Here is a 15,270-nt window from a genome sequence, read left to right as displayed (position 1 = left end):
TTGGATACTGATAGTGGAATATATATTAATGAAAGAAACCTTTAAGTAGAACTATCTTTATTTAAATAAATTAAATGTACCTATTTTTCCCAAGTCAGAGACACAGAAGATATATCACAGATATGTTCATTCATAGGTCAGTGGGGACCACACACACAAAGTTTTTAATTGTGGTGAGACATGTAAAAATCAAAAGTTGGTAACTAACTACATGCCTATTACTATGGGAGCAAACCTACTGTAAATGAGGACAGAATCAGGTTATAGCAATTTTATTTAAATAGAAATCGGGGCGCCTGGGTGGCGCAGTCGGTTAAGCGTCCGACTTCAGCCAGGTCACGATCTTGCGGTCCGTGAGTTCGAGCCCCACGTCAGGCTCTGGGCTGTTGGCTCAGAGCCTGGAGCCTGTTTCCGATTCTGTGTCTCCCTCTCTCTCTGCCCCTCCTCCATTCATGCTCTGTCTCTCTCTGTCCCAAAAATAAATAAATGTTGAAAAAAAAATTAAAAAAAAAAATAGAAATCAACAAAATATTGGAATTCAGGTAATAAAATGAATATAATTCAAAAACATATAATTGAGTGAGAACCTTAGATATCAATGAGCTATGTAATATGTTGTTCAATTTAAAGCATATGTCATATTTATTTTATAAAACTATACTCCATTGTAAAGACATTTATTAGTTTTTGTAAAGGAGGACCTATGTGGAGAAGAGAAATACGAGTGGAGAGGGAAAATTAGTACTCAAGATATACATGGATGTGGAATTTGGGTGTCATTAACTCAATTTACTCCTTGAGGTTAGAAAAAGAAATAAATATAGGAGTTACACACATATTCATAACTTTTATTCCTTCTGAATCTTTTAAAACCCTATAGGCCATATTTAGATAATTTTGTCTTTATCCTCAGATATAAAATATGGAAGAAGTCTTTGCAGGAAATGCCGAAAATATGTACTTTGTAGGTGATTAAGACATATATGAAATAATCTATTAAATCCAGATACCTGAGTAAATGCAATAAAAATAACAACTAATAAAAGCAGGTGAATTGTAGATGTAAACACACACACACACACACAAAACAAACAAACAAAAAACATTTCCTCAATAGAGAAATCAAAGTTACTGTGGATAATTGGCAAACACCAGTGGCATCATTTCCAGTTCTCAGAGGCTTTGGGAATAACCAAGAAGTGCATTCAAGCTCCCAGGGGAATGTCGTGAAGGGAGGGGACACTCATAAATTCTTCTCACAGCAGTCAGGCTCATAATCGCATGGGGGAACAAGAAGCCAGTCCTCGCTTAGGGTAAGTAGATGTCACTGATTATAATGATTGCTAGATTAGCTGCAGCAATGATTTTTGATGGCTGTCTCCAATTTAAATGAAAGATATGAATATAGTCACCAATTCCAGACTCAGTAGATTCTATCAGGTATATTAATAACGTCTGTTCATAACCAGGTTTCTTTGGAGTAATGGTATATGTTTACCAGTATTATTATGTTCATTGAAGGTGATAAGGAACATCATTTTTATTTGTCATTATTCCTACATTTATGTTGAGATTCTAGACAATAAACATCCTGAAGGGGGAGTCAGCATTTTTTGCAAGCTCAGCTTAAAGTCACCCTATCTCCTTCCCTCCCTCTCTCTTTCCCTCCCTCCTCTGAGTGGGAGAGCAATGTTCTCCATTTAACCAACCCATTTATTTCATTTGAGGCTATTGGCAAAATGTTACAGAATATCGACTTGAGATTGGGTGCTTACATTTGCATAAGAGAACATCCTGGGACTCATGTCCATCCTCCTGGTCCTGGTACAGCTCTCGAGTTTCTGCTTTCATCTAATAAGAGTCAGGTGTGATGCTCAATTTCCTTGTTTCTTTTCAGGCAGTGCTTGGTTAGGGCTGGTGGGAGGAGGGCCACTTAATACTCCATTGAATTTCAGAAGATTTTCCAGGGTTTGTAAAATCACAATAAAATGGATGTTGGGATGAAGAGGTTTGGCCAACTGTACGAACTACTGTGAATTAGTCCTTTCTTTGGGTATAATTTTTGTAGCTTCAGGCATTAGACTTTGTCATTTGTTTGGTTGTCGCTAGTGAATGTTTGTTATTGCTTTGCTGTTGATATTTTGTTAATTTGAATAGATTTTTGGGTAAAGCAAATTTTGTGAAGTAGTTTTATCTCCCAAATTAAACTTGAATTTTTTATTTGTGGGCAACCAGAGGTTCTAGTTTTTAAGGTTATAAAAGGTTAACATTTTAAGGTTATAAAAGTTTAACATTTTCTTATAATGTTAAGTCCTTGACCTTGTAAGGATGAGCAAATATCCGATTTCTTCATCCTATATAGGGATAAACATTTTCCCTAGCTCCACTGAATAGTTCGATTTTGCATGCTTGTCCTAACATGCTACTTCAGTCATAAACTATAGTTCTATTCATTCATGGATCTTTTCCTGAAGTCCTTATTCTGTTCCACTGATGTATGCCATATTGTTTCAATAATTCCAGCTTTATAATTTTACCATTTGGTCTTTTCAAAATGTCTTGCTTATTCCATATAATTTGTATTTTCTTAATGCCTTTGAAATCATTTGCAAATTCTACAAATATCCTTAGATTTCAATTGCAAGGGCATCGATAAAATAGACTAATTTCAGCAGAACTGACATTTTGTCACTGCATTGTGCAATCTAGGAACATAGTATTTGTACTAATTTATTTAAGGCTTCTATAATGTTTCCATAAAACATTTTAATTTTTCTCCTTTTAAGAGTAGGTTCTGCCTAGTTTTTAAAAGATATCCTACAATTATGGAATTTTCTTTTTATTCTTAAGTTTTATAGCTTTTATCTATCCTAAATATTATTAATTCCTCATCTACTCATATGGTCATTTTGTTTTCTAATTCATTCTGATAATGTGGTGAATTCTAATTATAGATTTTCCAAAATTAAACCTTCCAGCCAAACATGGAATCAACACAGCTTGAACAAGTGTTTTATAATTCTTACACATTTTTAAAAGTGATACCAATAATATATTAGTATTGTTTAGGGTTTTATATCTATATAAGTGAAATTATAGGCCTGAATATATTGTGGTTTTTTAAATTATATTTTTATTTTTTAAATCAGGATTTTGTGCCTCCTACAATGAGTCACACTGTAGTCCTCATTTCTTATATATTGGAGAGTTTGAAATGATTTTTTTCCCCAAAAAACTTTGGAAGCACCTACCTTTAAAAACAATCTGAAGGAGAAAAGAGTTGGAAAAGTAGAGGTAGATAAAGTTCCATCCTTAAATTCAATGTGTTAGAACCAACCAGTTTATGTATTTTTATGGAAGATGAAATAAAGGGGTAAGAATTGTGTTCAAACTAAAATATAGTAAATATATTCCATTTCTGTCCATGCCAGGTCCTTTGGCTTTATCTGGATCAAATAATCATTTGTCCTGGTCCATGTACATTTAAATAGGTAAAATTTATGTACATGGAATAAATCATGCCACATCTCTTTCTCCTTGTTCCCTATCATCTTTGTCTTTCATTCATGTCCTTCATGCAATATTATTTTCCAGTCTCTAACGCATTCGAAATAGCACTGCCTACTTTGGAGTGACATTTCTCTTTGTTGAATCACTATTTTATAGCAGTTTTCTGGATAATTTTAGGGGGTACATTAGCAAATACATTTTAATAATTTTTATTTGCTTTAATATGTGCTAGAAAACTGTAAATACAACATTAAGCCAACATCAGAGATATTAGTTCTTAGGTCAAAGCAAATGTGAGAATGACACTTAGTGTTTTTCTCATATTGAGTAACTTCTAAATGCAGGTCTCACTTGGTATGCAACACAGCAAAAATCATAAACTGAAAAGAAAAACACATACATGTGCTGAAATTTCACATGCACTGTTCTAGAGAAAATAAAAGTTACTTATGTATGTTACAGTGCACATGTTGGGGACTTCTGCAAAATAGCTATCTTGTCTATCCTCAAAAAATCATCAACAATATTTAAAGCTCATAAAACCATAGTGAAATGATAATATGGTTTCAAAAATGAAATGAACAGTGGAATGGGAATGCCATTAGTATGCAGAGTTATAGTGAGAAAGTAAATCAAAGTCTATTCAATTAGTTAATCACGGTTTTCTCTGGAGGTTGAGACTAAGGTTGCAAGGGCAAGAAGTAGAGGGTATTCCTTTTATTATAATTCCTTCCAGTTTTTAAGCGAAAAACATTTCTAAAAAGGATATCAGGATTTCCACTCAAGATCAAACGTTTCTAATGATGCACTGTTGACAGAGTCATAAAGGGGTTGTATATATTTGATAGTTGTAGCTAGCATTTGGCACAAAAAAAAAATGGCTACTATATATCTTAGGTTATAACACTTTCTAAATTTGGTTCCAGCTTCAATGTTGGTGGTGAGTCTTGTTTCAAGTCACCTCATCTAAATTTTTTTTTAGTGTTTAATTAAGAGACAGAGACAGAGCATGAGTCGGGGAGGGGCAGACAGAGAGGGAGGCACAGAATCCAAAGCGGGCTCCGGGCTCTGAGCTGCCAGCACAGAGCCAGACATAGGGCTCAAAGCCACGAACTGTGAGATCATGACCTAAGTCGAAGTCAGACGCTTAAGTGACTAAGCCACTCAGGCGCCCCTTAAGTCACCTCATCTAAAAACTTGGATTTGTCTTACCCATAATGACTTTGGGTTCTAAAATGGGAACAGATGCTGTCTCCAGAATCTCAAGGACTCTTGTGATGTTTCTCCCACAGCATTCTTCCTTCATGGCCAGGATGAACCAACCAAATCAAACAGTGCTAACAGAATTCATCCTAATGGGAATTACAGACCGGCCTGAGCTGCAGGCTGCCGTCTTTGGACTCTTCCTCAGCATCTATGTGATCTCAGTGGTGGGCAACCTGGGCATGATCATCCTCACCAAGGTGGACTCCAGGCTACAAACACCCATGTACTTCTTCCTCAGACACCTGGCTGTCACTGATCTGGGTTATTCAACAACTGTAGGACCAAAAATGTTAGTCAATTTCATAGCTAATCAAAACACAATCCCCTATAACGGGTGTGCCACACAGCTGGCTTTCTTCATCTTGTTCATCATCAGCGAGCTTTTCATTCTGTCAGCAATGGCCTATGACCGCTATATGGCCATCTGTCATCCTCTGCTTTATATGGTTGTTATGTCACAAAAGGTGTGCTGGGTGCTGGTGGCTGTCCCCTATGTCTACAGTGCCTTTCTTTCTCTGATAATCACCATAAAGATTTTTATGTCATCCTTTTGTGACCATAATGTCATTAGACATTTTTATTGTGACAATCTTCCCTTATTAACTTTGTTGTGCTCAAGCACACGTGACATTGAGTTGATAATACTGATCTTTTCAGCATTTAATTTGGTGTCTTCTCTTCTGATAGTGCTTGTCTCCTACATCTTGATCCTGATGGCCATCCTCAGCATGAACTCTGCACAGGGCAGGCACAAGGCCTTCTCCACCTGTGGATCCCACCTGACAGTGGTCGTTGTATTATATGCAACTCTATTCTTCATGTACGTGCAACCCAAATCCAGTCATTCCTTTGATACTGATAAAATTGCCTCTGTATTTTATACTTTGATAATACCTATGCTGAATCCCATGATCTACAGTTTGAGGAACAAAGAGGTAAAAGGTGCCCTGCATCGGATATGGAAAAATCTGCACAAACTGCCTATGTAGAGTTCACTGTGAACTACGTATATAATAAATTAGTTTATAGACTATTGTTGATTATATGCCATAAGCCTTAGAAAGGACTAATGTAAAAAGTCACGGAAAACTAGAATTGTTTTTCCCATTTTCAATGTATAGATGTTTCAGTAATGATGATCCTTCTGATATCATTTTTGGTTTCAGTGGAGGTGACTGAAGTCCAGACTACTGTTCTCACATTCCTAAGTACTTATGTTACAATTGAAGACAACTTGTATTGTTTCTTGGGTTTGTTGTAATACATCTCCCCTTAGATATTATTATTTAAAAGGCTTTCTAATGTCTTTGCCTAAATGTTAAATAAATGCTAGTCCCCACCACAATGGCATATGGCATATAGAAGATGGCAACTATTGTTCCTGCTGGGGGAAATACACACAATAATGAATAATCAATTATATCTACCTTAATGACACTTGAACTCTATCCTCTTGTTGTGGGAAGCATCTCAGCTTTTATTAAGCGATATGTGTACCTGTATATGCTTGGGGAAAGCAGAAATAAAAGTGTATTTATTTTCAGGCGGCATAATTGTTTACATTAAATTTCAAAAACTGTTCATGCTGAAACATTAGAAATAATAACTGAATTTTGCAAGGTTAGTGCACATTAAGTCAGCATTTTAAAGATCAGATTTGTTTTTTGCTTTACAATAACAAAAAAAGGTAAAAGTAAAGTTTTAAACTATCAATTACACTAGAAATGAAAAGTCTATAATACTTAGGGAAAATTTAATGAGCAAGTTGCATCACATCTCTGCCACAAACTATAAAAAACATTACTGAATTATTAAAGAAGTCATAAATGTAGCATATACCATACCATTGCTGAGAAGAAATAAATGTTGCATGGTGGTTAGTTCTCCCTAAATTATTCTATATATTTAATGTAGTAACGATCAAAACTGCAGCAGCATTTTTTAATAGTCAAGTAGATTTTAAAGATTACATGGAAATCCAAATATCTAGAATATTATAGAAGAAAGAATACAGAGGCATTCCAATAACAGATACCAATTTCTTTAATTAAGCAATATTATTTTAATGTGTAAACATTAATAAACTAGATAGTTTTAAATTATTATAGAAACTATTTTTTAATCTTCCTTTCTTCATTCTTTCATTCTTTTCCCTTCTTTATTTTAGAATTATGGAAGCTGATTATAAACTTAATTAAGAGAGGCAAAATGCCAAAAATACAAAGATAGTTTGAAGAAAGATTAAAGTTACAGGAGTTATACTACCAGATTTCATGACCTATTATAAAGCTATAGTAATTAAATTTCTTTTTTCCTAATTGGTATAGCCGCTGTGGAAATAGTGGCTCTAAAAACTTAAGAGGTCCTCTAAAATTTAGAAATGAAAATGCCACATGATCCAAGAATGTCATTACTGGGTATTTACCCTAAGAATATAAAAGAATACAAAAACACTAATTCAGAAGGTTATATGCACGTCTATAGTCACTGCAGTAGTATTTACAGTAACCAAAATATGGAATCAGCCCAAGTAGCCACTGTTAGATGATAGAATAAAGAAGATGTGGAATTTATACACAATGGAATATTACTCAGCCTTAAAATGGATGAGATCTTGAGGCACCTGGGTGGCTCAGTTGGTTAAGCATCCGACTTTGGCTCAGGTCATGATCTCACGGTTCATGGGTTCAAGCCCCACGTTGTGCTCGATGGCACAAAGCCTGCTTGGGATTCTGGTTCGTCTTCTCTCTGCCCCTCCCCCACTTGTGCTCTGTCTCTCTCTATCAAAAATAAATAAATGTAAAAAAAAAAAAAGGATGAGATCTTGCCATTTGTGCCAACATGGGTAGACACAGGAAGTATTATGGTAAGCGAAACAAGCCAGACCGAGAAATACAAATACCATATGATTCACTAATATACGGAATCTAAAAACAAACAATCAAATCAACAAACAAGCAAAGTTAGATGTAGACCTATCAATACGGAGAACAAATTTATGGTTGCCAGAGAGGAGGGGGATGGGGGATAGGCAAAAAGGCCGGGGTGGGGCGGGGGAGAGGAAGATACAGGCTTCCAATTATGGAATGAGTTAAGTTACAGGAATAAAAGGTACAGCATAGAAAATATAGTCAATGGTATTGACAGGTGGTAGCTACACTTGTGGCTAGCATAACATAATGGATAAACACATTGATTCACTGTGTTTTACATCTGAGACTAACGTACATTGTTTGTCAATTACACTGCAATAAAAAAAAAAAAAAGGAAAGAGAACATTGTCTAGAAAACGGACCAAATGATTGATGGAATACAATAGTGACTTCAGAAATAGATCTACAAATACACTGTTACCTAACTTATGATGGATGCATCACTATTTTCTCAAAGAGGAAGAACGATCTTTTCCATAAATACTCTTAGGCAATTTGTATATTTATTTGGAGAGAAAAAAAGGATCTGGGCGCGTACCCATTCCCTATACAGACTCAATTCTACTTGATTAAAGATATCAATGTGAAATACAAACATCTAAAAGGAAAGAATAGTGAAACATCTTGGAGATATTGAAATATATAAAGCATTTTAAACAGACCTCATAAAACAATGGTTATCTAAGATTAAAATGATTCATTGCACTGATTTAAGAAATTATGTTCATCACAATTAATAGTATGAGAAGGAAACTCTAACAGTGGGAAAAGATGCTTTTTAAAAAAAATTTTTTTTAGAAGGTGTGGAGGGGCAGAGAGAGAGAGAAGAGAAAATCCCTATCTGTCAGCACAGAGCCCAACACGAGGCTCAAACTCACAAACCATGAGGTCATGACCTGAGCCAATATCAAGAGTCAGACTCTTAACCAACTAAACCATCCAGATGCCCAAGGGAGTATTTTTTTTAACGTTTATTCACTTTTGAGAAATAGAGAGAGACAGAGAATGAGTGGGGGAGGGGCAGAGAGAGAGGGAGACACAAAATCCAAAGCAGTCTCCAGGCTCTGAACTGTCAGAGCCCCACCTGGGGCTTGAACCCATGGAGGGCGGGATCATGACCTGAGCTGAAGTCATATGCTCAACCAACTGAGCCACCCAGGCACCCCTAGATGCCTGAGGGAGAGGATACTTTTATCAGACCTACATAATCAGACAAATCGTGGACAAAGGATTTGTAAGCATAATATAAAGGTAACTGTTCCAAATCCATAAAGAGTAGACAAGAAATACAATATGAAGATGACAAAAGGTATTGGTGTGGACATCAAAGATGTGGGAGTAGCTGTTTTTAATTACCATTTTCAAGAAATTCTTCTCCATATCAGGGCAAAATGTTTTTATAAACTATAAATTATTATCCTTAAAAAATACATGACAGGGGTGCCTGGGTGGCTCAGTCCGTTGAGCGTCGGACTTCGGCTCAGGTCACGATCTCCCAGGGCGTGAGTTCGAGCCCCGCTTCAGGCTCTGTGCTGATAGCTCAGAGCCTGGAGCCTGCTTCAGATTCTGTGTCTTCCTCTCTCTCTCTCTTTCTCTCTCTCTCTCTCTTTCTCTCTCTCTCTCTCTCTCTGTCTCTCTGCCCCTCCCCCACACATGCTCTGTCTCTGTCTTAAAAATAAATAAAACGTTTTAAAAATTAAAAAAAATAAAGGTAACAAAAATAGATAAAAATAATTCACAGTGTTAGCAGGCAGAAAAAGAATTATTCATGTGTGTGTGCACATGTGAGTGTGTGTGTTTAAGGGGACAGTTCATCGCAGACAGCAGACTGAAGGATTCTCCTGGGGTCCTGGTAATGTTCCAATTTTACTATCATCATAGCTGTTTGATCTGGATTCTGATTACACAGCTGTCTTGAATTTGCAAAAATGTATGATGCATGCATTTGTTAATAAGTATATTATGTTTAAATAAGTTAAAACACCACAAAAAAGGGGAAAACAAGTACTTGTAAATTTTTACTTTTACTTGTAAATTTTTTTAATGATGTAGTAAGCATCATTCAATCATCTTCATTCTGCCCCCAGAGATAAACTCATAAAAAGCCATTGTAGTAGAAGAAGATCATTAAAGGTTGCAAGAACAATGAAAACATCTTTCCTACAAATACAACGATTTGATTCCAGATCGCTGGGTTACAGTAGAAAGACTTTACCAGGAGACATTGTGGAAAGGTATCTAACATAACTTTATTTGCAGGGGGAGTATAAAGATGTCCTGTAGAATTAGGAGATATACCACGCCTTTGTTTGATATTTTCAAACGCTTGAGGCATAATTAGCTTGTATTCTTTCTCCTCAGGGAGAGACTCAAAGGAATAAAGTCATCCATAAATCCTTACTGGGTTGTGCCATGAACAAATGGGAGCCCAGAGATTTTCCACCTCGCAGGTGAGCACACTGTAGCTGTCTCTGTGACTAACTCTGAGTCTAGTGACTCTTCAGGACCCCACCTCCCATTTACATTATTGTCCCCAAGCCCCCAGCCGCTTCCATGATTTAACTATCTCTTTAACAGTTCTCTTTTGTTAACTGAAGTTTCTGGGCAAATACAAGGTTGTAAACATCTTTATTATAATTTTTGGTGAAAGCTAGACATTTGCTAAGATGTAGCAAGGTTGTAATCATTGAATAGTGGGGGAAAAAAAAGCAATCTCTGAAAAGGGAATTGGTTAAGAAATTCACACCCAAGACCTTAAGATTTTCCTGTTTAGTTTCTTTCACTTGGACCCTTAGTAAAATGTCAAATATGATACTATTATGCGTAGTTAATTGGATATTTTCAGAATTTCTAACTCAAATCACACATTTCCATAGTGGTTTCCAATCCCTCTAAAGTAAAAGGATTGCCTCAATGTGTTTGTAACACTTGCAATTTCTCTGTTTCAAATACATCATGTGTTTCCCAAATTTATCAATGTCCTTTTCAAACCATCCCTTTTAGTTGGAAGTGAGGTGAAAGCAAACTATTAAAGCATTGATATCAGTACGTAATGCCTCCATCACCCCGTAACATCTGATTAATAACAGGATTGCCCCTCTTCCTTACCTGTAAACTTTGGAATAGTCTCTGAAATGCCATCAGATTATCCCTTAAATAACGAAAAGCACATCTCATGTAGATTGGAATTAAGATTAAAATATGTGCACATACAAATTTCAATAAAGAAGAATTCTTGCAAAATTTTAAAGCAGTAATATGTATTTTGATTACAATTACAGTGTATTTTCCACTTATTTAATAGTTTATTTTCTAAAACTCTATTCCCCCTTGAAAATTACTTTGATGTGTAAGTATATATATTTAAATCTATATTTTGTTGACCTTCCATGTTGAATATACTCATTGTCACCTAATTTAGTGTAAAAAGATGTATTTGGCAATAGGAGGGGGCAGGGCTGGGGAATAATTTAATTCTCTCACCTCTATCCTTAGGGTAGTTTTATAGTGAAGGTCCAACGCTAATCTCATTGTGTTTTTTTACATGTTTGAAGAAAAGTTGGGAGGGAAAAAAACAGATCTAAAAGGTAAGAACCAGGTTACCTTCAATAATCATACAAAGTAATGTAAATAGAACCATGTAAAATAAAGTTTAGTGTTTTACATAGAACTCTAAAGATAATTAGAAACATGTCATATCTTTTCTCATATATAAGGGGACTTGTATTTAGTAGCATGGATTTAAAAGAGAGCACACACTCTGATATTCTCATTTATTCCGTGAGATTTATGATGCTTTTAATATCCACCCGAAATATGTCCCTAACTGTATTGTCTCCTGAGAATGAATTTAGTGTTCCTGACCGCTAATCTGCTTTCTCTCTCTATGGATTCATCTCTTCTGGATATTTCATATAATGGAATTATATAATATAATATGCACAGATGTTTCCTTTTATACTTGGCTTCTTTTGCTTAGCATGTTTTAAAGGCTCATCCATGTTGTTGCATATAACAATACTTCTTTCCTTGTATGGCTTCCTAATTTCTTATTGTGTGGAGACCACAGAGATGCTATCCATGCATTGGTTGATGGACATTTGGGTTGTCCCCAAGTTTTGACTATCATGAACTGGTGTAACTCTTACGAATGCTGTCATGAACATTTACCTGCAAAGTTTTTGTATGAACTCTTGTGGTTGTCAGTACTTTGGGGGTACACATCTGGAAAGGAATTACTGGATCAGAATGGTAATTCTTAGCTTGATGTATGGAGTCACCGTCAAACTCCATCCATAGTGACTGTACTGTTTTACCTTCCCCTTAATACACAAGGATTCTTGGGGCGCCTGGGTGGCGCAGTTGGTTAAGCGTCCGACTTCAGCCAGGTCACGATCTCGCGGTCCGGGAGTTCGAGCCCCGCGTCAGGCTCTGGGCTGATGGCTCGGAGCCTGGAGTCTGTTTCTGATTCTGTGTCTCCCTCTCTCTCTGCCCCTCCCCCGTTCATGCTCTGTCTCTCTCTGTCCCAAAAAAAAACAAAAACAAAAAACGTTGGAAAAAAAAATACACAAGGATTCTTATCTCTACACCCTTGTCAACCTTTGTGATTTTTTTTCTTTTCTTATCTTTTCTTTTTTAAGCCACCTTAGGACAAGCGAAGTGGTATCTCCTTGTGGTGTGGATTTGCATTGCCCTCATGGCTAATGATGTTGAATATTTTTTCATATGCCGATGTCCATTCGCATATCTTCTGTAAGAATGTCCTTCAACTTTTTTGCCTGTTTTTTTTGTTTAATTTGGGTAATTTTTCATTTAGATATTGGACTGTAAGAGTCCTTTGTATATTTTATATACTAGACACTTACCAGATAGAAGATTGACAATTTTTTTCATTATATGAGTTAATTTTTCATTCCGTAATAATGTCCATTAATGCATACAACTTGTCTGTTTTTTACATTTTGATAAATCCAATTTAGGAGATTTTAACTTTGTTGTTTGTTATTTTGCTGTCGTATCTAAGAAAGCTATAAAGAGCTCAGTTAAGCTGAGAGAGGGAGAGAAAGAGAGAGGAAGGGAGAGAAAGAGAGAAATGAGCTGCCAGGTGCTGGAACAATTACGGCCACAGGCCATAATGAAAGATTTAGGCCTTTAATCATTATTAAAATGGTCCTCTCAGTCATGTCATGAAAGTTAATGATTATTTTTGTATTTATTCCCAGTGTAGGTTTCCCGAATGGCCTGCACAGACAAACACAATCTAACACGGTTGAAAGAATTCATTCTAACGGGAATCACAGGACTCCCTGAGCTGCAGTCTCCATTATTTGGACTACTCCTCACTGTTTATCTGGTCTCAGTCGTGGGTAATCTGGGTTTGATCATCCTCACCAAGATAGACTCTAGGCTACAAACACCCATGTACTTCTTCCTCAGACACCTGGCTTTCACTGATCTTGGTTATTCAACAGCTGTGGGACCCAAAATGCTAGTAAATTATGCTGTAGATCAACATACAATCTCCTTTAATGGGTGTGCCACCCAACTCACTTTTTTCAATATTTTTGTCATTAATGAAATTTTCATTCTGTCGGCAATGGCCTATGACCGCTATGTGGCCATCTGTAACCCTCTGCTCTACACAGCTGTTATGTCACAAAGATTATGTCAGGTGCTAGTGGTAATGCCTTATCTCTATAGTGTCTCTTTGTCTTTGTTGACCATCATGAAAATTTTCCTTTCATCATTTAGTGATTATAATGTCATCAGGCATTTCTACTGTGACAGTCTACCATTGATAGCTTTGCTCTGTTCAGGCACCGATGAAATTAGATTGATAATTCTGATCTTTTCTGCTTTTAATTTGGTGTCATCTCTTCTCACAGTCCTTGTGTCCTACATTCTAATCTCTGTTGCCATCTTCAGGATGAACTCTGCAGAAGGCAGGCACAAGGCTTTCTCCACCTGTGGATCCCATCTGGCAGTGATTGCCTTATTCTATGGCACTCTATTCTTTATGTATGTGCAGCCGAAATCTACTCATTCCTTTGATACTGATAATATGGCCGCCTTATTTTACACGTTGGTTATACCCATGTTGAATCCAATGATCTACAGCTTGAGGAACAAAGAGGTGAAAAATGCCCTACGAAGAACTTGGAGAAAGTGTGCAAACATAGACATACCTCAGAGATATTGCAGGTTTGGTTCCAGTCCACCACAATGAAGCAAATTTCACAGTAAACCAAATTAAATGAATTTTTGGTTGTCCAATACATATAAAAGTTATGTTGACCCTGTATTATAGTCTGTTAAGTGTTTTTTAGCATTAAAGGTAATCATACAATGCGTATACTTTTAAAAAAACACTGTATTGCTTGAAAATGCTGTCATCTGAGCCTTCAAAGTCATAATATTTTGCCTAGAGGGTCTTGCCTCCATCTTGATGGCTGCTTACTGGTCAGGGTGGTGGTTGCCAAAGGTTAGGGTGACTGTAGTATTTTCTGTTTTTTTTTTAATTAAAAAATTTTTAAATGTTTCTTTATTTTTAAGAGAGAAACAGAGACAGAGCATGAGCGGGGGAGGAACAGAGAGAGAGAGAGAGGAGACACAGAATCCAAAACAGGCACAGAGCCTGATGCAGGGCTCAAACTCTGAATGGCGATATCATGACCTGAGCTGAGTCAGACACCCAACCAGCTGAGCCACCAGGCACCCCAACTGTGGTAATTTCCTAAAATAAGACAACAGTGAAGTGTGTTGCATTGATTGACTCTTCCTTTCATGAATAACTTCCCTGTAGCATGTGGTGCTGTTTGATAGCATTTAACCACAGTAGAACTTCTTTTCAAAATGGAGTCAATCTTCTCAAACCCTGCTACTGCTCTATCGACCATGTGTATGTCATATTCTAAATCCATATTCTAAATCCACTGTTGCCAGTTCAACAACCTTACAGCATCTTCACCAGGAGTAGATTCCACTTGAAGAAATCACTTTCTTGGTTCATGCATAAGAAGCAATTCTTCATCCATTAAAGTTTTGTCATGAGATTTCAGCCATTCATTCACATCTTCAGGCTCCACTTCTGATTCTAGTTCTCTCACTATGTCTACCACATCTGCAATGAGTTCATCCACTGATGAAACAACTAACATTGTTTCAGCCTTGGACTATTGCTTGCATGGGTAGATTTCTGTGAAATTATGATTTGTGACTATATGTATGCTGAGGAAAGCATAAATAAAAGTATTATTGTTTATAAGATTCATAATTGTATATATTAAAAATTCAAAAATATCTTCAAGCTGATACACTGAAAATAATGACTAAATTTTGCAAGGTTAGTACATATAAAGTTTCCAAATGAAAGATCAATTATTTTGCTACCCATTAGTAATAAACAGGTAAAAATAAAATTTTATTTTTTTGCCTTTTTTTTATTTATTTTTTTCAATATATGAAGTTTATTGTCAAATTGGTTTCCATACAACACCCAGTGCTCATCCCAAAATATGCCCTCCTCAATACCCATCACCCACCCTCCCCACCCTCTCACCCC

At 36.3% G+C, this 15,270-nt stretch overlaps 2 protein-coding genes across 2 annotated transcripts; both read left to right on the top strand.

Annotated features, from left to right (window-relative positions):
* The first annotated feature begins 4,814 nt into the window (after nucleotides 1-4,814).
* LOC112865140 (olfactory receptor 8K3-like) lies at nucleotides 4,815-5,765 on the top strand. The gene has a single exon (XM_086679367.1). The coding sequence runs from the start codon at nucleotides 4,815-4,817 to the stop codon at nucleotides 5,763-5,765; it is 951 nt and encodes a 316-aa protein (XP_086535493.1).
* A 7,180-nt stretch (nucleotides 5,766-12,945) lies between these two features.
* Nucleotides 12,946-13,935, top strand: LOC147576475 (olfactory receptor 8K3-like). The gene has a single exon (XM_086676389.1). It carries the CDS (start codon nucleotides 12,946-12,948, stop codon nucleotides 13,933-13,935), a length of 990 nt encoding a protein of 329 aa, XP_086532515.1.
* Nucleotides 13,936-15,270: the final 1,335 nt, after the last annotated feature.

The sequence above is a fragment of the Puma concolor genome, chromosome D1 (genome assembly GCF_028749965.1).
Source record: "Puma concolor isolate L17-30 chromosome D1, mPumCon1.1.hap2, whole genome shotgun sequence".
NCBI classification, from domain to species: domain Eukaryota; kingdom Metazoa; phylum Chordata; class Mammalia; order Carnivora; family Felidae; genus Puma; species Puma concolor.
Note: the sequence above shows the minus strand (reverse complement) of the source record. Positions and strands in the feature narration are given on the sequence as shown.